The following is a 27576-nucleotide window of genomic DNA, read 5'->3' as shown; positions in this document are numbered from 1 at the left end:
AACGGGGTCATTCCAGCACCGAGTGGGGACCTGTCCGGCATACCGCAGACATCGGTGCACCGGTGCATCCGGGCAGTGACAGACGCCCTATATGCCATTGCGCACCGCTACATCCGCTTCCCTGTGGACCGGGCCAGCCAAGGTGCCCGGGCCGTGGGCTTCTCTGCCGTGGCCGGGTTCCCCATGGTCCAGGGCGCGATTGATGGGATGCACGTCGCCGTGCGGCCACCTGCAGATAACAGGGCCGTGTTCACCAATAGGAAGGGGATCTATTCGATGAACATACAGGTGGTCTGCGACCACCGCATGATGATCCTGCACGTCTGCGCCCATTACCCGTGCAGTGTACACGACTCATACGTGTTGCCGTGGTCATACATCCCCGGCATGTACGAGGGACGCCATCCCCGGCTGAGGGGCTGGTTGCTGGGCGACAGGGGCTACCCATTGCGATCGTGGCTGATGACGCCTATACGGAGGCCACGCAATGAGGTGGAGAACCGCTACAATGATGCCCATGTAGCGACAAGGGGAGTGATAGAGAGGTGCTTTGGTGTGCTGAAGATGCGTTCCAGGTGCCTGAACCTCTCTGGGGGCGCCCTCCAGTATCGGTCAGATAGGGGTCGGCCGCATCATTGTAGTGTGCTGCGTCCTGCACAATATAGCCCAGTAGAGGGGCGATGTGCCGCAGGCAGAGGAGGGCGGAGTGGAGGAGCAGCAGGAAGAGGCGCAATCCTCCCCAGATGAGGGGGATGGGGGCAATGGTCAGGGCAGACAGGCTAGACATGGCGGGTGGCTGTCCACCGTTACCGGCTGGGCCAGCGGGCACGGGACAGGCTGATAGACGCCCGCTTCACTGACTAGATGGGCGTGGGAATCTGTAGTATGGCCACAGACCGCACATCATGGCAACACCCCCCCACCCACCCACCTGCATGCACACCACCCCCCCCATTGCCGATCCACCTGCGGCACAACGGCCAGGCTCACACAGTTGCCGGTGGACGCGTGTCTATTGCAGGCCATGGAGGATGATGACAACCCGCTCTGCGATGAGCTCCTGGCTCCACATTGTTAGACGATGTCTGACCATGGCCACAGTATCACCATCCACCCGGACCATCCCTGCATGCGGCTGTGACACTGCAGCGCACGGTCCCGTCCTCTGCCCGGGGGGATGTTGATGGCGGCCCAGGTGGAAGGGGGCAGACTCACCTGGGGCTGAGGTAAGACCACCCCTCACACACACACTTGCGCTCAACGTACATGACACCCCCGCACGCTTTGGACAGAGCACAAAGGCAGCTTCTGTAGGTGTAACATTGACTTTAATAACGAAAGGAGTTCATGCACGTGCCCTAGCCCCTAAAACTCATCTGTGCCCTGCACCCGTGCCAGCTTACTCAGTGTCTAATTGTTTGGCCTTACGGGCCCTTTGACTATGCCTAGGTGGTTCCCTAGACGGTACAGCAGAACTGGAGGTGGACTCCTGTGATTCCTGCCCTCTGACACGGGATCCCTTTGGCGGCCGTTTCCTGGGGCGTCCTGGCATAGATGGGCCAGGCTGCGGCCCCGGGCGACTGGGATGGCGAGCTGCCAGCCTGTCCTGCCCGTTGCCCACCCGATGCACCTGGGACGGAAGGTGGGGGAGTCCGAGGTGTCGCGGTGTTCCAGGACCTCCCCTACAGGGGGAGCTGGGACGGACCACACCACCTCCTCCTCCCTCGGGGTGCCCGATGGCCCGTAGGCCTCTACATGGGTGGGGGATGCGAACGGACTGGCTATCCGCTCCCCCGTGGAGGCCCGTGCTGGTATCGACAGGGGTCTGCAGGTTGGCAGCCATGGAGCTCAGGGGGTTGGCAAACCCTGTCTGTGACTGTGCGACGCCGGCTCGCACATGGGCAATGGCGCTGATGCCCTCAGCGATGGACTGCTGAGACTGGGCCATGGACTGCTGAGACTGGGCCATGGCCTGCAGAGACTGGGCCATGGCCTTCAGAGACTGTGCCACGGAGTTGAGCCTCTCTGCCATCTGCTGCTGGCGCTGGCTCATGGCCTCCTGTGAGAGGGCAGCCATGTCCTGGGCCACAGACGCCGCCTGCATGGAAAGCTCCAGGCCTCAATTCAGTAAGTTTTAAAGTACTGGTGGACAAGGATAAGAGTGGTCCGAGGATGAATGTGCTAAATTGGTGGAAGGCTAATTATAACAATATTAGGCGGGAACTGAAGAACATAGATTGGGGGCGGATGTTTGAGGGCAAATCAACATCTGACATGTGGGAGGCTTTCAAGTGTCAGTTGAAAGGAATACAGGACCGGCATGTTCCTGTGAGGAAGAAAGATAAATACGGCAATTTTCGGGAACCTTGGATGACGAGTGATATTGTAGGCCTCGTCAAAAAGAAAAAGGAGGCATTTGTCAGGGCTAAACGGCTGGGAACAGACTAAGCCTGTGTGGCATATAAGGAAAGTAGGAAGGAACTTAAGCAAGGAGTCAGGAGGGCTAGAAGGGGTCATGAAAAGTCATTGGCAAATAGGGTTAAGGAAAATCCCAAGGCTTTTTACACGTACATAAAAAGCAAGAGGGTAGCCAGGGAAAGGGTTGGCCCACTGAAGGATAGGCAAGGGAATCTATGTGTGGAGCCAGAGGAAATGGGCGAGGTACTAAATGAATACTTTGCATCAGTATTCACCAAAGAGAAGGAATTGGTAGATGTTGAGTCTGGAGAAGGGGGTGTAGATAGCCTGGGTCACATTGTGATCCAAAAAGACGAGGTGTTGGGTGTCTTAAAAAATATTAAGGTAGATAAGTCCCCAGGGCCTGATGGGATCTACCCCAGAATACTGAAGGAGGCTGGAGAGGAAATTGCTGAGGCCTTGACAGAAATCTTTGGATCCTCGCTGTCTTCAGGGGATGTCCCGGAGGACTGGAGAATAGCCAATGTTGTTCCTCTGTTTAAGAAGGGTAGCAAGGATAATCCGGGAACTACAGGCCGGTGAGCCTTACTTCAGTGGTAGGGAAATTACTGGAGAGAATTCTTCGAGACAGGATCTACTCCCATTTGGAAGCAAATGGACGTATTAGTGAGAGGCAGCACGGTTTTGTGAAGGGGAGGTCGTGTCTCACTAACTTGATAGAGTTTTTCGAGGAGGTCACTAAGATGATTGATGCAGGTAGGGCAGTAGATGTTGTCTATATGGACTTCAGTAAGGCCTTTGACAAGGTCCCTCATGGTAGACTAGTACAAAAGGTGAAGTCACATGGGATCAGGGGTGAACTGGCAAGGTGGATACAGAACTGGCTAGGCCATAGAAGGCAGAGGGTAGCAATGGAGGGATGCTTTTCTAATTGGAGGGCTGTGACCAGTGGTGTTCCACAGGGATCAGTGCTGGGACCTTTGCTCTTTGTAGTATGTATATAATGATTTGGAGGAAAATGTAACTGGTCTGATTAGTAAGTTTGCAGACGACACAAAGGTTGGTGGAATTGCGGATAGCGATGAGGACTGTCTGAGGATACAGCAGGATTTAGATTGTCTGGAGACTTGGGCGGAGAGATGGCAGATGGAGTTTAATCCGGACAAATGTGAGGTAATGCATTTTGGAAGGGCTAATGCAGGTAGGGAATATACATTGAATGGTAGAACCCTCAAGAGTATTGAAAGTCAAAGAGATCTAGGAGTACAGGTCCACAGGTCATTGAAAGGGGCAACACAGGTGGAGAAGGTAGTCAAGAAGGCATACGGCATGCTTGCCTTCATTGGCCGGGGCATTGAGTATAAGAATTGGCAAGTCATGTTGCAGCTGTATAGAACCTTAGTTAGGCCACACTTGGAGTATAGTGTTCAATTCTGATCGCCACACTACCAGAAGGATGTGGAGGCTTTAGAGAGGGTGCAGAAGAGATTTACCAGAATGTTGCCTGGTATGGAGGGCATAAGCTATGAGGAGCGATTGAATAAACTCGGTTTGTTCTCACTGGAACGAAGGAGGTTGAGGGGCGACCTGATAGAGGCATACAAAATTATGAGGGGCATAGACAGAGTGGATAGTCAGAGGCTTTTCCCCAGGGTAGAGGGGTCAATTACTAGGGGGCATAGGTTTAAGGTGAGAGGGGCAAGGTTTAGAGTAGATGTACGAGGCAAGTTTTTTACGCAGAGGGTAGTGGGTGCCTGGAACTCACTACCGGAGGAGGTAGTGGAAGCAGGGACGATAGGGACATTTAAGGGGCATCTTGACAAATATATGAATAGGATGGGAATAGAAGGATACGGACCCAGGAAGTGTAGAAGATTGTAGTTTCGTCGGGCCGTATGGTCGGCACGGGCTTGGAGGGCCGAAGGGCCTGTTCCTGTGCTGTACATTTCTTTGTTCTTTGTTTGTTTGTTCTCGCAAACCGCTGCCCATGTCTGACACCGTCGCACCCATTGCCTCCACCGCGGACGCCACCCGTGCGGTGTCGGCCTGGGTGGCACGCATGACCGGCACCCCTGCCAGCTCCTGGACGCGGGGTGGACTCCTCCACCTGCGACTGCAGCAGCCGCAAGCCGGCCGTCACCCTCTTCGCTCGTCCCAGGTTCGGTGGTTGCATCGGACCTATGGGTGGGTGTGGTATCTCCAGGAACCCGGGATCCATCTGGGCGGCAGATGTTCGCATGCGCCGGGCTGCCCTCCGACCGCCCGGCCCCTCTGCTGCTCCTACCTCCACCTGCTATACCGTGACAGCTGTGTTGTGCGCACCAGTGAGTGTACCAGACGCCTCATCACTAAAGTGCCCAACCGAGGTGAGCGTCTCTGCGATGGTGGAGGGTGTTGGTGACAGCAGTGGCGTTGTGTCGTGCTCTTCGTCCGACTCTGAGTCCATGGCACTTTGGGGTGGGGGTTCGTCTCCACCCATCCACTCTGTGTCACTGTCCTGTATTTCAGTTTCCTGGGTAGGGGTGTCCTGGGTAGGGGTGTCCTGGGTTGTGATTTCGTGGCTCGGCTGTGACGGGGGCCTATGGCTGCCCCTCTCGTCGCTGGGTGGCACACTCCTGCGTCGCCGCACCCGCATGAGACGGGGGCGCCGTCTCCCTGTTGCTCCAGGTCTCTCCGTCTCCCGTGGTCTCCGAGGGGCATCGTGCGGGCGTCGCATGCCAGAGGGTCCGGGTCTCTCCGTCTCCCGTGGTCTCCGAGGGGCATCATGTGGGCGGTCTGCATCTGCGGGGATGGGTGCCTCGACGTTTGTTCCTGCGATACACAATGAAGCATGCATGGTTAGACACGCAGGCAGTGATCAGGGGATATGGGGGAGAGGGGATATGGGGGAGGGGGATATGGGGGGACATGGGGGGGGAGGGTGGAGAGGGGGGTTAGGGGGATATGGGGGAGGGAGGATAGGGGGGATATGGGGGAGGGAGGAGAGGGGGGATATGGGGAGGGGGATATGGGGAGGGGGGATATGTGGGGTACATGGGAGGTGGGATATGGGGGAGGGGGATATGGGGGATATGGATATGGATATTGGGCATGGGGGCTCACCCTGGCTGGCCTGTCGAGGTCGTTCACCTTCTTGTGGCACTGGGTGCCTCTCCGTGGTGTCAGGGCCACAGCGCTGACGGCCTCTGCCACCTCCCTCCACAGACGCCGGCTGTGGCATGGGGCGACTCTGCGGCCGTGTCCGGGATACAGGGCCTCCCTACTCTGCTCCACTGCGTCCAGGAGCGCCTCACTGGAACCTCGGGGCTGAGCGGCGGGCGGCCATCCGATCGGGTCTTCTGGTCGGGTGGGGGGAGCAGCGCGTCTTATGGGCCATCACGCCGTGCGGCATGCATGACGCCGCACGGCGTGAACCACGTGAGCCAGCGCGGATAGCGTCACGTCGCTGTTAGTCCATTCCGGGCCAGAGACTTTGCGACGTTTGGGGCGGCGCAATGCAGGTGGGATTTGCGCCGTTTTGGGCGCCGGTCGGCAACATATCGGAGAATCCTGCCCCAGATGTGGGTAAATGTGAGACAGTTTAAGATGGATTTGAATAATAACGAAGATGGAGAAGATTAAACTGAGGATAAACTAGGAAGTAGTATAAAAACGGACAGTAAGAACCTCTTTAAATATATAAAAAAGAAGGGAGAAAGCAAAGTGAACATAGACTTAGAAAGTGAGACTGGGGAAATAATAATCTTGAACCAGTAAAATGGCAGAGGAGTTAAGTAAATAGTTTGCATCAGTCTGCATGGTGCAAGACACCATTGTGGAAGCATTCCAAAAAAACTAAATAATCAGGGGACAGATGGGTTGCATCCTAGGATATTGAAAGGAGTAGCTGCAGAGATATTGGATGCACTGGTCGTAATCTTCCAAGAAATCTTAAATTCTGGAGAAGTCTCAGAATATTGAAAACTGCCAATGTTAAACCGTTGTTCAAAAAGGGAAGGAGGTAGAAAACAGGTAACTATATGCCAGTTACATTAACTTCTGTCATGGAGTCCATTAGAAAGGATGTAATGTTGAGCTCCGATGGTAACCCTATATTAAGTACTGGAAAGCAGCTCTTGACTTCTGCGACTTCAAGTTTATTGTGCTCAGCAATCCCTTCTCCACAACTAAGTGCCACCTGTAGCCTCTTTATATATTGGTACAGTCTATTAAACAATAAGTGTATAATCTATTAAACAATTAAGACCCCAGTTCTATGTGGTAGCATGGTAGCATAGTGGTTAGCACAGTTGCTTCACAGTTCCAGGGTCCCAGGTTCGCTTCCCAGCTTGGGTCACTGTCTGTGCGGAGTCTGCACGTTCTCCCCGTGTCTGCGTGGGTTTACTCCGGGTGCTCCGGTTTCCTCCCACAGTCCAAAAGATATGCAGGTTGGGTGGATTGGCCATGCGAAATTGCCCTTCTTGTCCAAAAAGGTTGGGTGTGGTTACTGGGTTATGGGGATAGAGTGATGGTGTGGGCTTGGGTAGGGTGCTCCTTCCAAGGGCCGGTGCAGACTCGATGGGCTGAATGGCCTCCTTCTGCACTGTGAATTCTAAGAAGTGCTAGAAAACATTAACTATTTCCTAGTCTGCAGAAGTAGACAATTTAGAAATGCATAATATAATCAGGCAGAGTCAGCATGGCTTCATGAAGGGGAAATCATGCCTGACATGTTTATTTAAATTCTTTGAGGTTGTAACAAGTGGCTAGATAAAGGGGAACCAGTAGATAGAATATACTTGGATTTCAAAAAGGCATTTGATAAGGTACTGTACAAAAGGTTACTTAATAAGACAAGAGCCCATGGTGTTGGGAGTACTTTGTTAGCATGGGTTGAGGATTGGCTAACTGATAGACCGAGAATTGGGAAAAGATGATCATTTTCAGAATGGCAACCTGTAACCAGTGGAGTGCTGTGACCACAATTATTTATGGTGTATATGAATGCCTTGAATGAGAGAAGTGAATGTACTATTGCTAAATTGGCGGATGACACACAAATAGGTAGGAAAGCTACTGGTGAGGATGACACAAAATAATCTACAGAGGGATAGAGACAAGTGAGTGGGCAAAAAACTTGGCGATGGAATAAAATGGAGGAAAGTGCGAAGTCAAAGCAACTGAATATTATTTAAATGGAGAAAGGCTGCAGAAAACTGTAGCACAGAGAGATCTGGGGGTCCTCCTGCATAAATCACAAAAAACTAACATTCGAGTTCAGCAGGTAATTTGGAACGCAAATGGAATGTTGGCCTTTATTTCGAAAGGAATGGAGTATTAAAATAGGGAAGTCTTGCTAAAACTATACAAGGGACTAGTTAGGCCACACCTGGAATACTGTGAACAGTTTCGGTCCCCTTGTCTAAGGAAAGATATATTGGCATTGGAGGCAGTCCAGAGAAGATTCATTAGATTGATCCTGGGCATGGAGGGATTTTCTTAGGAGAGGTTGAGTAGGTTCAGCCTGTACTTATTGGAGTTTGGAAGAATGAGAGGCAACCTTATTGATACATATAGGATTCTCGGTGAGCTTGACCGGGTAGATGCTGAGATATTGTTTCCTCTTGTGGGAGAATCTAGGAACAGAGGGCATAATCTCAGATGTGGAGATGCCGGCGTTGGACTGGGGTGAGCACAGTACGAAGTCTTACAACACCAGGTTAAAGTCCAACAGGTTTGTTTCGATGTCACTAGCTTTTGGAGCGCTGCTCCTTCCTCCGGTGAATGAAGAGGTCTGTTCTCTTCATTCACCTGAGGAAGGAGCAGCGCTCCGAAAGCTAGTGATAATCTCAGAGTAAGGGGTCGGCCATTTAAGACAGAGAATAGGTGGAATTTCTTCTCTTGAGGGTAGTGAATTTGTGGAATTCTTTATTGCAGGAAACTGTAGAGGCTGGGTTGTTAAATATGTTCAAGGCTGAGAAGGGCAGAGTTTAATCAGTAAGTGAAACGAGGATTATGGGGATGAGGCAGGAAAGTGGAGTTGAGGATTATCACATCAGATCAGTCCTACTCTTATTGAATCTCATTGGTCAGAACATTGAATACAGGAGTTGGGACGTCTTGTTGAAGTTGTACAAGACATTGGTACGGCCACACTTGGAATACTGTGTGCAGTTCTGGTCACCCTATTATAGAAAGGATATTATTAAACTAGAAAGAGTGCAGAAAAGATTTACTAGGATGTTACCGGGACTTGATGGTTTGAGTTATAAGGAGAGGCTGGATAGACTGGGACTTTTTTCCCTGGAGCGTAGGAGGCTTAGGGGTGATCTTATAGAGGTCTATAAAATAATGAGGGGCATAGATAAGGTAGATAGTCAACATCTTTTCCCAAAGGTAGGGGAGTCTAAAACTAGAGGGCATAGGTTTAAGGTGAGAGGGGAGAGATTCAGAAGGGCCCAGAGGGGCAATTTCTTCACTCCCAGAGGGTAGTGAGTGTCTGGAATGTGCTGCCAGAGGTAGTAGTAGAGGCGGGTACAATTGTGTCTTTTAAAAAGCATTTAGATAGTTACATGGGTAAGATGGGTATAGAGGGTTATGGGCCAAGTGCAGGCAACTGGGACTAGCTTAATGGTAAAAACTGGGCGGCATGGACTGGTTGGGCCGAAGGGCCTGTTTCCATGCTGTAAACTTCTATGATTCTATGAATGGCGGAGCAGACTCCATGGGCCAAATAGCCTACTTCTGTTCCTACGTCTTAAGGTGAAGTTAATGTATGGAAATGCATATAGCTTGATAAGCAAGTTAGTAAGCTGCAGGTACAAGTGGCCATACAGGACTAGGGTATGGTAACGATAACAGGGGCTTAGCTTAAAAAATTGAAAGGTTATGGATTTTATATACTTGGCCACAAGTTGAGGAAAGATGAGGAAAAATGGTGGCAGCATTAGTCAAACATATCTATTTCACAATGGAGCAGAAGCTTTAGCTGAGGGGTCAATTAGCTGAGAATGTATTGGTTAGAATGGAGAAACAATAGAGAAACTATTAAATTGCTGGGTTTATATTATAGGCAACCAAAGAGTGGGGAAATAAATAGAGGACCAAATTACAGGAAGATGCAAACATTACAGCACAGTGATAACAGAGGTGCTTTCATTTCCTTTTTTAAAAAAAGGACTGGGATAGTAAGAGTGTAAAGAGCAAGAACAAAAGAAGAATTCCTGAAATGTGCACAGAAAAACCGTCCTGATCATTGGGGATTGTGATAATTTCAGCTATATTATATATATATTTGGTGCAGTAAGGGTTAAAAGCATGTGTTAGTCAGTGTATGATTGCTGCAATAGTGCTTCTCGCCGCAAATAACGCCCCGCCAGTCGATTCGCCGGGACCGCGCTCGCCAGCCCCCGCTAACAAGGTCGAGCAGACTTAAACTTCACTTGCTCGGCCAACCCAGCCAGCTCGCAATAATGGCGCCAAGGAGACCAGCCCCAAGATTCGGAGATGCTGACCTCGGGAGGCTCCTGGAAGCGGTGGGGACCAGGAGGGATGTCCTGTTACCCCGGCGGTCACGGAGGGTGAGCCTCAAGGCAGCCAGTGCTGTCTGGGATGAGGTGGCGGCAGCCGTTCGGTCCAACAGTATAACCAGGCGGACTGGCCAGCAGTGAAGGAAGAAGGTCAGCAACCTACATTGGGCAGCATGAGTGAGTAGACACCAACGCCGCCCCCCCCCCCCCCCCCCCCCCCCCAAGAGAGCATCCAACCCCAACTCTCCAAGTGACCCCAAACCCACCTTCACACCCCCTCTCCCACCACTGAACCACGCGTGTGGCTAACAATGCTCTCTCTCTGTTTCCTCAGGAAAAGCTCTCCTACAATCAGCGGGATGGGCCCAGACTAGCGGAAGGGTGCCAGACTTGAGAATCCTCACCTCCTTTTGAGGTGCGGGCCCTGGAGCTGACCGGTGTGGCCGAGGACAGGGCGGTCACCAATGTGGAGGCTGGCGGACACCGCAGAGGTGAGGAACCACCGGGATCCACCCGGAGAACCTGCCAAACATGAGTAGTGATTGCCTTACTGACTGACCCATCCCTCCCACTGACCACATGTCCATTTTCCTGCAGGTCCTCCAGCCACTGGCGCCGGCTCATCCCGGGTGGCCCCCTCTCCTGACTCCGAGGAGCACACCTCGGAGGAGAGCTCCGATTATGCCACTGTTATAGTTGCGGCATAGCTGTCATCCCCAACCTTCACCAGCGCAGATACACACACGTCGGTGGGACATATTAGTGCTCAAGCTCTTGGGGCACAATCTGGTGAGCACCACACTGCTGCTGATGTACATCAGGTGGAGGCAGGAACCCCCAGGCGAGACAACAGTGAGAGATCTGCTGGATCCCAGGACCCAGCTGGGTCTCTGGAAGTGGGTTACCCGGAGCTGATGGAGACGATAGGGAGAGGCCGGGACGTTCAGAGGGAGATGTCAGCATCACTCCAGCAGACCAGAGCCGCTTGGAGGAGTCCCAGAGGCTATGGCGCACAGGAGATGGCGCCGACAATGAGTGGCACCAAGGCGAACACTGCTAGAGTGGTGACCGCAGTGGAGAGCCTGGTGCACAACGTCGGCACCATGAGTGAAAATGTCCAAGGCGTCGCGCAGTTGGTGGCGGCCATGGCTGAGGATCCCGGCAGTATGTCTGCCGCACTGGGGGATGTTACTCAGTACAAGGCTAACCTTGATGAAGTTCTGCAGGACATGTCCCGCCCTGAAATGGGCATGGCCAAGGCACTGTGGAGCTTGTCGCAGGTGTACGTACCTGAGGCACTGCAGAGCATGTCCCAATCACTGAGGAGCATCGCTGAGAGCACCGACACCATGGCACAGACCATGGGGAACCGCCATGGCTGGCAAAGCCAGACGATGCAGAGGCAGCTGGGGCTCGAACCAGCTGCCCTTCCACCCCAAGGTGAACCTCAGGGCCCTATGGACACTGATCGGGAGGAGGGGGCGCTGGGTACTAACCCAGGCCTGTCCCATGGAGTGGTGACGGTGACCACCAGCTTCCCCGAGCTCCACCCCTCTGGTGAGGCCGCGTCTTGGGGTCAGCACACAGGACAGGCCGGCACGGCTGTCCATGTGCTGCCGACAAGTGAGCCGGGGCCCTCCGGCCCCAGAGGATGCCCGCCAGGGGCATCGAAGACCATGGGACGAGGTAAGCAGCTGGCTACCTCCACCTCCGATGTGCACCCTGGGGAAACACCAAGACATAGTGGTAGAGATAAGAGGGCCAGACACATTGAGCATCACTGAGGGCACTGGAGGAGGGGAAGGGGAGGGCGTGGGGGTTAGGCAGGGGGTGGGATTGGGGGCAAGGCAGGGGGTGGGATTGGGGGCAGGTGGAGGTTGGGGGGTATGGCACTATTGGGAATGGGGTATTGTACAGAACATTAAACAAATTTTTGCACAAGCATTATGATGCCTCTGTCACTTTCTTCTGCAATGCGGGCTGACCCCTGGACCCTCCGCCCATGTCTCCAGGCCCCGGCCCATGGCGCTCACCCACCTTCCGGCCATGGACATGCCACCAGAGCTGTGTCCCATCCCCTGGGTGTTCGGATGTTGCGTGTGTGATGTTGATTCCCACAGTGTTCAGGCACCATGTCCAGGCATCAAGGTGCGATTGCAATGCTAGGCAATGACTCCCACGTGCTATATGGCCCGCTTACCCATGGGAATCCACTTGGCATGTGTCAAGTGCTCACTTAACCACGATTGCCTTCAGCCGTGCAGCCAGAGTCCTCCGCGGTCAGTGGGGGTTATGGGTGATCGGTGAGACGACGGGCAAGGACGAGGGTTGACCCCGGAATGGGGTTGAGATCCAGGGGTTGGCATGGTGGTGCCGCGAGCGATTGCCCCCCCCCCCCCTCCCCCACCGACCCTCTCGTGGCGGCCCACACTGCAGAGAGTCCTCCAGCCCCTGCCGAGCACTGGGGTCGCAAGCCCAGCACCCCCCGCTCCCTTGGCCACTCCTCTCCTCGGCTCCTCACGGAAGCCTTCCGCCAGGTTCACGTTTTTCAAAAAGGGTACTAATCGGCGTCAGCGTGAGCACTTGCTGGGAAGGTCGCTGAATGATGGGAGGCCATTGGATATTTTTGGTTGCTTGTATGAGGATTAAGTGGTGATGATTGGGTTCTCGTCACGCTACAGCAAGATCCTGATTTCACCTAGGGGAGCGGGCCAGTTGCATTGCAAACTGTTTGGCACCGGGCATGGATTTCGTTTTTGGCCTCTCCCGCTATTCACCGGCCTCGTTACGCCTTAGCGCGAGTGTAACGAGGCCAGAAGCTCGCGCCTATTGTGTTCTGTTTAGTAAGATGATGTAGTTCGTGGGAGGAGTCACAGTCTGAAGCAGTTAGGCGTTTATGTTTTTCAGAATGTTAGGCTGGAAGGTGGGCTGAGAAGGTTTCTGAGGAAATACAGCCAGAGATTCTGCATTGTTCTGACAGGGTGTCCGGTCTCTCTCTTTAATGCAGTCTCAAAAGATCTCTCTTTCTCAAAGTGGAATATTCTTGACATCTCGGTGCAACAAGCATTCCAGAGTGCTAACTATATTTCCAAGTGGATTGGGATCTGAGATGGTTTTGTTGTTTGAGTGGAAATAAAGATAGCAGTTAAGGGTTATTTTCTCACTATTGATTAGCATTATTTAAGGATTAATTGTAAGCTATTTTCTTTTGTGATGTTAAGGATCGTTTAATAATGTGTTAGTAATAGTTTGTTTTAATATACCATATCCTTATCTTGCACGAAATCATTCCTGGAGCGAGCTATCCTTTCCTCACAGTTTTGCAAAATTAAAATAAAATATTGGGGTTTCTGTCCAGTATCCTAGCAATTGTTGGAGTCTGGTCTGGGATCGTAATAGGATTGAGGCTGAGCTGGACCTTATTCTGGGGAGTGAAATGGAGCAAGTGAAGCCTGTTTCACTGGGAGAGCATTTGGTTAACAGTGAGCATGATCTTATCAGTTTTAGAACAGTTGTAGAAAAGGGTAAAACACAGTCAAACATATCAATACTTGAATGGAAGATGGCTAACGTGTGAGTTTAAAAAGAGTTCTGGCCCAGGTGGATTAGAATCAAGAATTGGTAGGCAAGACAATCATTCGATAAGAGGCCTTCCCGTACCAGCCTCCCCGAACAGGCGCCGGAATGTGGCGACTAAGGGCTTTTCACAGTAACTTCATTGAAGCCTACTCGTGACAATAAGCGATTTTCATTTTCATTTTTTCATTTCAGAGAGGAGGTGGTTCAGGTATACAGCTACAGCTGAAGATGTAGGGCTGGATTTTTTTTTAAATGCTGGGAAAGACCCAATTCCAGGTTCCCTGGCATCATTCCTGGTGCCCCCAATTTTCGCTGGTGTTGGATAAGGTTGGTGCGGAGTATATTGCATTCCAACCTTGCTGGTTCGATAGTGGGAGTAAGCATCTCCTCGTCTCTCGCAATTTGTGTGGAGTCGGACCAGATTTAAAAAGACTCATGGTTCATGGCCCCACAGAGGGTGACGCGGACCATAGTCTGAATGAGGAAATCTTTTAAAAGGCAAGTTCAAAAGCTCTTGCCCATGCCTGTGCCAACCTATGCCCCTCATACCCTCCATGCTAACCTATGCTCAACCCCCTGTCCTCAACGGCCCCTTGTACCCTTCATGCCAAAGTATGCCCTTCAAACAACCCCCTATCGTGCCTCATATCCTCCATGCCAACCAATTACACTTTCATACCCATTCACCCTGTATACACTCTGCACAAAACCAACTAACCTGAGAATAACAAAAGCAAAAGCTTTACCGAAAGCAGTCATTCATTCATAACTTTCTCAAAATAAGCTGATTTTACAACAGCCCTATAAAAATGGTTGACTCTTAACTGTTTTCTGAAATGGTCTTGCATGCCACTCAATTCATGAGCAGTTACAGATAGGCAATGAATGAAGGCTTGAACAGTGACGCCAATCATCAAGACCTTTAAAGTATCAGTAGCAGAAACTACAAGTACTTGTCACCTCTTTTGTCTTGTGTCAATAAACATTGTGCAAGCGACAAATTAGATCTAAGAGAGGGCTGTCAATCAAGAAATGTGTTCCCTTGGATGCAGCTGTTTCGAAAAATTAATGGCTTGTAATGACCACCTCCTGTTTATAAAGAAACACTCCCCAGCATTCTTCACTCACCATAATGAAGTTTGGAACCTGGAACACCATGACCCACATGAACAACCCCAGCAGTGATAGACCTGAGCACTGTCTCTCCTATATCAACATTGGAGCCCTATGTGAGACGCAATGTGCAGGAAAAGCCCATCTGCAGAAGAAAGGTGGTGGGTATCCAATCCTTCAAACGCCATTTGCCCCACATGTGGGCAACGTCTGCAGATCACTCATTGGGCGTAACAAACATCTGAGAATCCATCGAACCAGAGTGGAAACAAGTTATCCTCACTCTTGGGGACTGTTCCTGATTAAGTATAAAGCCACTGTTAATCTCTATTGGTTTATATTTGGCAACAAAGCAGCTTCATTTTATATCAAATCTCTTGTATTTTAAGAGTTTGTCTGTTGTGAGACACTGAGATTGATTGGGCGTGGTTAGGACTAGAATGCACCCACTCTTTGAGCCATGAACAGTGGAGGCTAGGGGGGGCGATTCTCCAAAATGGAGACGAAGTGTTCGCACCGTCGTGAACGCCGTTGCGTTTCACGATGGCGCGAAACGGGCACGGGGACGACCGATTCTGTTCCCCACAGGGGGCCAGCACGGCACTGGAGTGGTTCACGCCGCTCCAGCCTCCCTTCCCGGCGCCAAATGGGCGCCGCACCAATCCACCCGCCGCGCCAACCCGCGCATGCGCAATTGGGCAGCGCCAACCTGCGCATGGATGGGGGACTTCTGCGCGCCGGCCCGACTCAACATGGCGTCGGTGTTCAGGGGCCAACCGCACAACAATGTAGGCCCGGGGGGGGGGGGAGAGGCCGGCCAGCCGATCAGTGGGCCACGATCGCAGGCCAGGCCCCATCGGAGCTCCCCCACCCCCCCCCCCGGTGAAGGAGCGGTTTTCCCCGCCCCACAGGCCGCACCACGACCCTTCGCGCAGAGTTCCCGCCGGCAGCGACCAGGGGTGAACGGCACCGGCGGGACTCTGTCGTATCCGCGCGGCGGCTCGCCCATCCGGGCCGGAGAATCGGCAGCTCCAGCGGCCGCCGCCATGTCAAACGCACTGGCGCAAATGGCGTCGATTCTCCGCACCTCAGAGAATCACACGCCGGCGTCGGGGTGTCGTGGCGCGGTTGCAGCGATTCTCTGGCCCAGTGCGGGGCTCGGAGAATCGCCCCCAAGATGCTTGGAGCAAAAATAATAGAATTTCACAACAAAGGAGCTGCAATAGATTCTATCCTGGGAAACATTTTGAACCCCCTCTCTTGTCAGTACAATAGCTGCTGAAATGGACAGTGACATGGTGGATGGAATTTAATGCTGGGAAGTGTGGAGTGATACATTTCCTCAGGAATAATGAGGAGAACCAATGTGAAGTAAACCTCACTGTTTTACAGGGAGCTGTAGAAACTGGGGCTGCTTCACACAGATCTTTGAGGGTGGCTGGACAAGTTGAAGGCAGTTTTAAAAGGAAAAAGCAAATGGGATCAATGATCCCTCTTATATTGTGTGGACAGATAGAGCAACAGGGAGTGGATGGCGTGTATCTGCAACATTCCCTTTAATATGTATGTATGAGTAGCCTTGTGTCAATCTTAAAGGGACCGCAAGAGTGAAACAAGCCAACTACGCACAACAAACGGGCAGTAGAGGAAACGTTGGCTTTATTATAGAATCAGCGAATCCCTACAGTGCAGAAAGAGGCCGCTCAGCCCATTGAGCCTGCACCGACTCTGTAAAAGAGCACCCTACTTAGGCCTGTAACCCCATGTAACCTTTGGACACCAAGGGGCATTAGTGGGATAGAGTGCAAAAGGAAGTAAGTTATGCTAAACCTTTATAAAACACTGGTTAGCCTCACCTCCCCCCCACCCCCCACCACCACCACCCTCCCTCCCTTCTCTCCACACTCCCAGCCCTGCCATTTTGAGCTGGTGAATGTGTCTAATTGGGTAGTTCGTCAAGAGTTGTATCATTCTATGATTACATTAGACTTTGATTTACCTTTAAATTAGTGAGCACGAAATAAATTAATCATTAAACTCTGCAAAATAGAAAGGTTTTCCTCACCTCTCCTCAGGAGAGGAAATGATGATGTTTGATGATCTCATTGGTATTTCCTTCCCTGGGCTCTTGCTCATCCCAAGCGTCTTTTTGAACAGTGCTCAGTCGTATTTCTTTGCTTAAAATTCCTGCGATCTTTCTTTTTGTAGCTATGCCCTTTGCCTTCTGCACCAGAGAGAAGTTGCCATGGACAGAATTTGCTGAATCTGCAGAGGATGGTCCGACTACCCGATTTTGCCAAGAAGTGAGTGGTTTCCCCAAATTACTAGCAACCATTTACATAATTTGCATATAATTGCATTTATCTAGCACACTTAATAGTGAAATGTCCCACGGTGTTTAACAAGAGCAATATCAATTGAAGACATTTTTTGACACTAAGCCACTGAAGGATTGGATTGGATTGGATTTGTTTATTGTCACGTGTACCAAGGTACAATGAAAAGTATTTTTCTGCGAGCAGCTCAAAAGATCATTAAGTACATGGGAAGAAAAGGGAATAAAAGAAAATACATAATAGGGCAACACAAGGTACACAATGTAACTACATAAGCACCGGCATCGGATGAAGTATACAGGGTGTAGTGTTAATGAGGTCACTCCATAAGAGGGTCATTTAGGAGTCTGGTGACAGTGGGGAAGAAGCTGTTTTTGAGTCTCTTCGTGGATGTTCTCAGACTTCTGTATCTCCTGCCCGATGGAAGAAGTTGGAAGAGTGAGTAAGCCGGGTGGGAGGGATCTTTGATTATGCTGCCTGCTTTCCCCAGGCAGCGGGAGGTGTAGATGGAGTCAATGGATGGGAGGCAGGTTCGTGTGATTGTCTGGGCTGAGTTCACGACTCTCTGAACAGATTTCTGGACAGATAACCAAATACTTGTTTGGGGAGGTAGGTTTAAAAAGAGAGGAAATTCCAGTGGAGTGATTGAAACTAGGAATGCACGAAAGTCCAGAATTAGAGGAGTGCGATATCAGAGGGTTGTAGGGCTAGAGGAAATTCCAGAGATGGGCCATGGAGGGATGTGAAAACAAAGATGAGGGGATGGATTCTCTGTTTTTGGGACTATGTCCCACCGCCATCGTAAAAACTGGCCTACAAAAGTTGCTACAGAAGTCCACAAAAAATGTCTCATCACCTTCCCTGTTGACGTCGTGTACATGGACTTCCAGAAGGCATTTGATAAAGTGCCACACAACAGACTTCTGAAAAAAGTTAAGAGCTCATGGATTAAAAGCACAGTAGCAACATTTATATGAATTTTGCTGATAGTGACAGGAAACAGAGTGATGGTAATAAGTTGTTTTTCAGACTTGAGGAAGGTATACAGTAGGGTTCGCAGGGGTCACTACTAGGACCATAGACTTGGGTGAACAGGGCACAGTTCCAAAATTTGCAGATGACACAAAACTTGGAAGTGTTATGAACTGTGAGGAGGAAGATAGAAATAAACTTCAGAGAGGAGAAAGTCAGGCTGATGGGATGGCCACCAGCAGATGAAATATAATGAAGAGAAGTGTGAATTAATCGAGCAAGGGTGACGATATAAAATAAAGGATACAATTCTAAAAGTTGTACATGTTATAAATATACAACTGCCTTCAGCCAGATCCAATTTTAGCTCGTGGGATGTCCAAACCTGACTTTTGCAGATAAGACCTATCAGGAGAAGGTCTAACATAAGCAATTTCTTTGGAGAGGTAGGATACTGTTTTGGGTAGGTACAGGGTTGGGAGAGGTAAGGTGCCCCTATGGCATTGTTAAAATGATGCATCAATCTGCCTAAAAAGTGTATAAACTCATTGGAACTGTCAAGAGAGCTGTTAAGGGAACTGTCAAAACTCATTGGCACAGTCATACTGTCAAAAGATTTCAATCTCCGAGCCTCTAATATTTTTTGATCCTGCAGGTTTAAAAAAGAAAATAAGTGCTGACAATGTCACCCCGTCTTTTGACATGAGCCTGAGAACTATTATAAATTATATGAATTGTGTTACATGATTGATTTGGATGGCATGGTACTACTGTTGCTTCACAGCTCCAGGGTCCCAGGCTTGGGTCACTGTGTGGATTTCCTCCGGGTGCTCCAGTTCCCTCCCACAAGTCCTGAAAGGCGTGATGTTAGGTAATTTGGACATTCTGAATTCTCCCTCTGTGTGCCTGAACAGATGCCGGAATGTGGCAACTAGGGGCTTGTCACAGTAACTTCATTGCAGTGTTAATGTAAGCCTACTTGTGACAATAAAGATTATTATTATTATTTCAAAATCAGCATTATCACAGCCAGATAGTTCCCAGCTGGTTGGCAGCTCCAAGTGCTTGTAAAGTCTCTGATGTAGGGTTGTGAGGAGGGATGTGCGGAGTCTGCACATCCTCCCCGTGTGTGCGTGGGTTTCCTCCGGGTGCTCCGGTTTCCTCCCACAGTCCAAAGATGTGCGGGTTAGGTGGATTGGCCATGATAAATTGCCCTTAGTGTCCAAAATTGCCCTTAGTGTCCAAAATTGCCCTTAGTGTTGGGTGGGTTACTGGGTTATGGGGATAGGGTGGCGGTGTTGACCTTGGGTGGGGTGCTCTTTCCAAGAGCCGGTGCAGACTCGATGGGCCAAATGGCCTCCTTCTGCACTGTAAAATTCTATGATAATGAATTCCCTTTTATGTTATCTGCCTGCCTCTACTCATGCTCTATCTTTGTTTTGCTTCTTTTTTCACTTCCTCTCCTGAGCTTTCTAAATTCAGCCTGGTTTCATGAGCTGGAATCCAAACTGAATCTCTTTTCCCTTGCTTGATGTAGAACCAACAATAAGGACTGGAGATTGAAACTGGCCTCTGCTGATGTGTTTGGCTCCATATCACAACACATGGTGTATTTTCCTATTCGAACTTTGTGTTTTGATGGATTTTTAGTGCCAAGTTCTATAGCAATTGCACTGGGAACAAATTGTAATTTAGCAATCATTTTGCCATTTGTGCATTTCAGCCAATCTTTCCAATCAATATTTTCGTTTATTTTACAGAGTTCAATTCTGTCTACTCTAATAATACATTAGGCCCATGTCTACCAGCGAGTAACGGTTTGGGGGAAGCTCATTTGTCTTTTGGAAAATCTTCCAGCTCATGCACAGGGTTTGATTTTACCTGTCTTGACAGAGTCACTTTGTCAAACATTGTAGGTGTCAGATGCATCATTGCAGTTTATGATTTTAGCATGTAAAGTGAACTGAAGGGTTTTGATGCAATAAATAAAGCAAAATTGTCAAGAGGATCAGTACCAGAGGGCACAGATTTAAGAGAATTGTTTTTTTAAAATGCTTGGCAGAGAAGAGGAGAAAAGTTTTCACAGGCAATCTGAACATAAAATACTGCAGATATTCAGCTGGTGCGACTCTGGATGCTACCTGACCTGCTAAACGTATGCAGTTTGTAGACTATCGGTGAGCTGCACAGAAGTGTGTCCCCCGCAGAGAGTGACAAAAGCAAGGACAGGAAAAATGCAAGGACAAGACAGCCCAGGCTGCTGTACACCTTCCAGCTGGATAAACCACTATTTTGCTGAAACCAGATTCTCTGAGCAGAGCCTCTACCAAATCATACAACACAGGGGCAAGATAATGGGAACTAAAGAGCAAGAGAATGTGTATTTTGTTTTTAAAGGAGTTGATTGAACACAAAATGGCATCCTTGAGGAATATGCATTATCATACAGGCTTGGTGCATATCTCTGACACTATACTGTAAACACCACCTGAGATGGCCTTAGCATGAATTCAGCTGCCCTGAAACCTTGCAAACACTTGCAGGGTTGCAGCATTTTTAAGCATTGATCACAAACCAGTTGTACGATAAAGGATGGGAATTTCTTCCTATTTGCAAGCACACTGGCTGCTCTGATTGGTAGCCATATGGCTCCAGTCCAACATGCCCTGTACCTGAGGGAATCCTGCCATTGAGGTAAAGCTGACAGCTCCCTGGGCTAAACACAGCATCCATGTCAAATCTGATGTCCGATTACCTTGCATACAAGGCATCCATTGCCCAAGTGATGCAGTTATGTGCAAGTTAAAAGCTAAAATAATCCTTAAATTCTGGAAAAGTCCTAGAGAATTGGAAAACTGCCAATGTAATATCTTTATTCAAAAAGGAGGGAGACAAAAACAAGTAACTGTAGGCCAGTTGTTGTAATAAGAGAGCATTTGGAAATGCATAATATAATCAACCAGAGTCGGCATGGCTTCATGAAGGGGACATCATGCCTGAAAAAATTATTAGAATTCTTTTGAGGTGATAATGAGCAGAATAGATGAAGGTGAACCATTAGATGTAGTATATGTGAATTTCCAAAAAGCATTCATTAAGGTACCACACAAAAGGCTGTTCAATAAGATAACAGCCCATGGTGTTGGGGGTAATATATTAGCATGGATAGAGGATTTGTTAACTGATAGAAGACACAGAGTTGGGATAAGAGGGGCATATTCAGGATGGCAGGTTGGGTGGATTGGCCATGTTAAATGTGCTGGGTTACGGGGATAGGGTGGGAGAGTGGGCCTAGCTGGAGTGCTCTTTCGGAGGTCGGTGAAGACTCGGTGAGCCAAATGTCCTCCTTCTACACTGTTTGGATTCTAAAGAAACCTCTCAAATCTCATAAATTTAAAAGCACCAAACTCTGCCTAAACTGACAATGACTATGCTCTGGAACTCTTTTGTCCAGCCCTTAGATGAGAAATTGATGGAAATATGTTGGCTGGCTGCCTGTGTTGCGCATGCAACGACTGCAAAATCACTGACAAAATCACTGTTTAATGGCCTTAATTGGCCCTTTAATTATCGGCGGATGCTGTACCCACTTCTGCCGGGGAGAATGGACGCAAGGTTCCAGGGATGGGAAGAGAGGGGAATCCGGGAGGTAAAGGATTTGTTTCTGGGAGGGTGGTTTGCGAGCTTGGAGGAGCTGAATGAGAAATTTAAGTTGGTGCGGGGGAGAGCTTCCGGTACAAGCAGGTGCGGGACTTTGTGATGAAGATCTTCCCGACCTTCCCAATAACGTCCGCCTCTTCGTTGTTGGAGGGTGTGCTATCAGCAGGGGAGTTGGAGAGGGGGGTCAACTCAGTGATTTATGGGAGGATTTTGGAGGAGGATAAGGTGTCCATGGAGGGGATTAAGGAAAAGTGGGATGAGGAGTTGGGGGCGGTGTTGGAGGAGGGAGTATGGTGTGAGGTGCTGCGGAGGGTGAATGCCTCGACTTTGTGTGCGAGGCTGGGGCTCATCCAGCTGAAGGTGGTGCACAGGGTGCACCTGACAATGTCCAGGATGAGCCGGCTGTTTGAGGAAGTGGAGCATATCTCTGAGCGATGTGGGACGGGTCCTATGAACCATGTACATATGTTCTGGTCCTGCCTGAAGCTGGAAAGGTTTTGGAGGGCGGGTTTCGGCACCATCTCGGGGGTTTTGCATGTAGACGTGGAGCCCGTTCCCCTGGAGAGCGTATTCGGGTTGTCGGCCTGGCTGGAGCGGCAGGCGGGTGCGGGGCAGATGTCTTAGCCTTCGCCTTGCTGATTGCTCGTAGGCAGATCCTGTTGGGGTGGAAGTCAGCTGCTCCACCCTGTGCCTCGGTGTGGTGGGAGGACTTGCTGGAGTTCTCAGTCCTGGAGAAGATGAAATCTGTTCTAAGGCCGGGGTGGGGGGGGTGGTGAGTTCCATAAAAGCTGGGGTTTGTTCATTCTGCATTTTGGAGAGTTGGTTACCATTGACTGGGGGAGGGGGGAGGGAGCTTTAATGTATTGGGTAGGTTTATTGTTTTTGTAAAATGTAAAAAGTTCAAGATTTGGAGTACAAATGGTTTTTTTTAAATGACTTCAGAGAGCCAGCACAGACACAATGGGTTGACTGGTCTTGTTCTGTGCTGTAATCATTCTAGGTTTCTAGTGTAGAGAGCAAATTAAAAGGGGAACCATGCTGAAACAGGCAAAGTAATACTGCAGCTGCTGGAATCTGAAACAAGAACAGAGGACATTGGAAAAACCAGCAGGCCTGGCAGCGAATATCAGCAGAGAAACAGAACAAAAGACAGATGGCCTGGGGGGGGGGGGGGGGGGGGCGTGTTTTGTAATGTATTAGAATAGATACCATGAACCTTTTAGTATTGCGACGGTCAGTGGTTGGTGTTTAGAACTAGTGATGAATATATTTAAAACTTGTGCATTATGTTGAGAAGCATTCAGAGTAACTTGCTGGGCAGGGTGATTGACGTTGCATCTGGGCCGGGGAGAGCTGGGAATCACATCTGATTGGTCAAATTACCTTTTTTCATCTTTGGGCTTTTTGTGATGCTTCCTGTGCACGAACTCGGCAGCCAGCAGTCCTAACTCATTTTTCCCCTGAAATTAAAAGCCCTTCTCTCTCTGTTTTTCCATCCCAGCTGCAGCCATCAATCTTTAAAAACACCAGGTCATCATCATCCTGTTTAGCTTCACCATGCCACCCACCTTTGTTGATGTCCCATTCTATCGACTTTAACCACTCCAGTTTGAAAAAAGCAAGGTCGACAGTAACATTTGAAAGTGGGTGCATATTTTTAAATCATACGTTTCAGCTATTTCTAAACGACTCCTTGGCCTGTCTCCAAAGCAGCAGTATTTATTTTCCTCTCTCCCCGGCAGAACATCTTGTGAATTTTGTTGTTCATATCCTGTCTGACGCTCTACATCAAAATCCAAGTGACAACATCAGTTTATGGGAGGCCAGACAGCCATGATGTATTTAGAACAGTTCACATTCCATCATTTGGACATCCTCTGATAGCTGAGTGGAAAATGATAAAATGTGAACTGAAGTCTGTCCAAAGAAAGTAGTAATGAAAGAAAAATCGGGTTAGCTGTATCAAAGCAACATATGCTGTTAATAGTGAGTCCCTTTTGGCAGTCATGAGAACTTTGATTTAAGAGTGCTCAGTTTCACAGTAGTGGTATACTATTTTGAAGTGGTTGTGAGGGAATCTGTGTCTTTAAATTTAATTTGTAGTTTTTGAGGTAGACCCTGACTAAAACAGAAACTGAACTGCAAAGAGAATAGAAAGAGAAACCAAACAAATAAAGAAACAAAAACAAATTGAAATTTGGCAAATTGAACCTGTTTGAAAGATATATAAGGACACAAATCAGTCCAAGCTAGGTAGTAGCAGGTGCTGAGTCCAGTGTTGCAGAACAGGCAAGTTGAAGATGGTGGTCTCCAAATCAAGAAGCTGAAAGTAAGTTGGTGCAGCAGTTTCTGTGACTGGAAGATAACATTGGTGAGTCTTCCCCTTCCAACTCAAGTCAAGGGAAAGTAAAAAAACTAATAAGAAAAGCAAGAAGAGAGCATGAAAAGAGACTGGCAGCTAATATAAAAGGTCTATAAAAAGTCCCAGGACCTTCTATAAGCATGTAAATTATAAAATGGTGCTAAAAGAAAGAGTAGGATCAATTAGGGATAAAAAGGGGACTTGCATGTGGAGGCAGGAGGATTAACAGAGGTATTAAACAAGTACTTGGCATCTATCTTTACGAAGAAAGAAGATGCTTCCCAGGCCAAAGTGAGAGAGGAAGTAACTGGTACACTAAAAGAATTTACAATTCAGGAGGAGGAGGCCTTTAGAAAGGCTATCTTTCCCTAAATTTGATAAGGCACCATGACCGAATGAGATGCATCCAAGGACACTGAGGGAAGTGAGAGTGGTAATTGCAGCACTGACCATAATCTTCCAGTCTTCCTTAGACACAGGAGTGTGCCAGAGGACTGGAGTACTGCGAGTGTTATGCCCTTGTTCAAAAGGGGGTGTAAGGATAAAGTTGGCAACTACAGACCAATCAGCTTGACTTCAGTGGTAGGGGAACTTCTGGAAACTATAGTTTGGGGTAAAATCATAGTCCTTTTAGACAAGTGTAGGATAATTAAGGAAAGTCAGCATGATTCATTAAGGGAAAATTAATGTTTAACTTGCTGGTGTTTTTCGAAGAGGTAACCGAGAAGGTTGATAAGGGCAATGCTGTTGATGTGCATAAGGATTTTCAAAAGGCATTTGATACAGTGCCACACAACAGACCTGTGAGGAAAAACTAGCTCATGCAATAAAAAGGAAAGAAGGCACTTGGATAAGAAATCAGCTGAATGACGGGAAACAGAGCAGTGACAAATGATTGTTTTTCGGGTTGAAAGGTTTGTAGTGGAGTTCCCCAGGAGTCAGTGTTGGGACCCTTGCTCTTCCTGATCTATATTAATGACCCAGACTATGGTGTGCGAGACATGGGGCGTCATTCTCCGACCCCCCAGAGGGTCAGAGAATGGCCGTTGGCCGCCGTGAATCCCGCCCCCGCCGGTTGCCGAAGTCTCCGAAGGGAGAAAAGTCGGCGGGGCGTTAATGTCGCCGCTGCCATCGGAGAATGGCACGGGTCTGCGCAAGGCAGCCGATTTTCGGCCTGCCGATATTCTCCCTTCCGGATGGGCCGAAGTCCCGTCGACGTGATGACCGTTCACGTCGACGTAAATTAAACCTCCTTTTCATCAGCGTGACTCTGTGCTCCAGGTTTACGCCGACCAGCGTAGATGTAAGTGACGGCCTGGGGGGTTGGCTCTGGGCAGGCGATGGCGTGGCCGCAGTCTGAATGTGTGAGGAGAGGTGTGTCTCGGGTTGTGTGTGTGTGTGTGCGGCGGGGGGGGGGGGGGGGGTTAGAGTGGGCTGGGCTCCGGGGGAGTGCCGGGAGGGGGGTCCGTGCCGGGGAGGGGGATGGGGGGTCCGTGCCGGGGAGGAGGTTGGGGGGGGTCCGTGCCGGGGAGGAGGTTGGGGGGGGGGCTCCGTGCCGGGGAGGGGGATGGTGGGTCCGTGCCGGGGAGGAGGTTGGGGTCCGTGCCGGGGAGGAGGTTGGGGGGGGGGGTCCGTGCCGGGGAGGGGGATGGGGGGGTCCGTGCCAGGGAGGAGGTTGGGGGGGTCCGTGCCGGGGAGGAGGTTGGGGGGGGGGGTCCGTGCCGGGGAGGAGGTTGGGGGGTCCGTGCCGGGGAGGAGGTTGGGGGGGGTCCGTGCCGGGGAGGGGGATGCGAGGGCAAGTGAGTTGGTCCATCTGGCCAGGTGCCAGCCTCCAACAGTTGGACCCATGCGGTCCATGCCACCTTGCTGGGGGGAGGAGGGGATATGGGCAATGATGACATGTCGTCTTTCCCCCCCTCCCCCCCCAACCAGGCCGTCATGTTTTCCGATCATCCAGCGATGTTGGCCGCCGTGGCGGCAGCCGCTAATGTCTATGTTGCCCTGGATGAGGAGGAGGAGGAGGAGCGTGCCAGAGAGGCGCCGCAGGCTGCCGCAGAGGGACAGGCGGCAGCCGCCCAGGCTGGAGGGACACCTGACCGACAGGGCGAGGAGGGGGAGGAGGACGTCGCGGCCCCACGGCAACGGAGGCACCCGAGGGCGCCCCGTGTGTACCGGCCCCGGCAGTCATACCAGGACCTCACGGACCGGGAATGCAGGAGGAGACTCCGGATGAGGCGGGAAACCGTGGCACACATCTGCCACCTGCTGGCACACCTGTCACCGCGTGGCACTGGCGGGGGACACCCTCTCCCCGTGTCCATCAAGGTTACGGTGGCCCTGAACTTTTATGCAACGGGGTCATTCCAGGCACCGAGTGGGGACCTGTCCGGCATATCGCAGACATCGGTGCATCCGGGCAGTGACAGATGCCCTATATGCCATGGCGCACCGCTACATCCGCTTCCCTGTGGACCGGGCCAGCCAAGATGCCCGGGCCGTGGGCTTCTCTGCGTGGCCGGGTTCCCCATGGTCCAGGGCGCGATTGATGGGATGCACGTCGCCGTGCGGCCACCTGCAGATAACAGGGCCGTGTTCACCAATAGGAAGGGGACCTATTCGATGAACATACAGGTGGTCTGCGACCACCGCATGATGATCCTGCACGTCTGCGCCCGTTACCCAGGCAGTGTACACGACTCATACGTGTTGTCGCGGTCATCCATCCCCGGCATGTACGAGGGACGCCATCCCCGGCTGAGGGGCTGGTTGCTGGGCGACAGGGGCTACCCATTGCGATCGTGGCTGATGACGCCTATACGGAGGCCACGCAATGAGGCGGAGAACCGCTACAATGATGCCCATGTAGCGACAAGGGGAGTGATAGAGAGGTGCTTTGGCGTGCTGAAGATGCGTTTCAGGTGCCTGGACCTCTCTGGGGGCGCCCTCCAGTATCGGTCAGATAGGGTCGGCCGCATCATTGTGGTGTGCTGCGTCCTGCACAACATAGCCCAGCAGAGGGGCGATGTGCCGCAGGCAGAGGAGGGTGGAGTGGAGGAGCAGCAGGAAGAGGTGCAGTCCTCCCCAGATGAGGGGGATGGGGGTAATGGTCAGGGCTGACTGGGTAGACACAGGCGGGTGGCTGTCCACCGTTACCGGTTGGCCCAGCGGGCACGGGACAGACTGATAGCCGCCCGCTTCACTGACTAGATGGGCGTGGGAATCGGGTAGTATGGCCACAGACCGCACACCATGGCAACAGCCAACCACCCACACCCCCCACCCATCCACCCACCCAGCACCCTCACCCCCCTCCCCAACCCCACCCACCCCACCCGCATGCACACCACCCCCCCCCCCCATTGCCGATCCACCTGCGGCACAACGGGCCGGGCTCACACAGTTGCGGGTGGACGCGTGTCTATTGTAGGCTATGAAGGATGATGACAACCCGCCCTGCGGTGAGCTCCTGGCTCTACATCGTTGGACTATGTCTGACCCATGGCCACAGTACCACCATCCACCCGGACCATCCCTGCATGCGGCTGTGACACTGCAGCGCACGGTCCCGTCCTCTGCCCGGGGGATGTTGATGGCGGCCCAGGGGGAAGGGGGCAGACTCACCTGGGGC

General features: G+C 50.8%; 1 protein-coding gene across 1 annotated transcript in view; it reads left to right on the top strand.

The window, feature by feature from the left end:
- The window catches only part of upb1 (ureidopropionase, beta), a 286897-nt gene that overhangs the window by 47906 nt on the left and 211415 nt on the right, over positions 1–27576 (top strand). Inside the window, exon 4 of the mRNA XM_072499643.1 lies at positions 16827–16921. Coding sequence (XP_072355744.1) covers positions 16827–16921 — 95 coding nt within the window. The remainder of the gene's footprint in view (positions 1–16826; positions 16922–27576) is intronic.

The sequence above is a fragment of the Scyliorhinus torazame genome, chromosome 1 (genome assembly GCF_047496885.1).
Source record: "Scyliorhinus torazame isolate Kashiwa2021f chromosome 1, sScyTor2.1, whole genome shotgun sequence".
NCBI classification, from domain to species: Eukaryota; Metazoa; Chordata; class Chondrichthyes; order Carcharhiniformes; family Scyliorhinidae; genus Scyliorhinus; species Scyliorhinus torazame.
The sequence above is the reverse complement of the archived record's forward strand: the minus strand, read 5'-3'. Positions and strand labels throughout refer to the sequence as shown.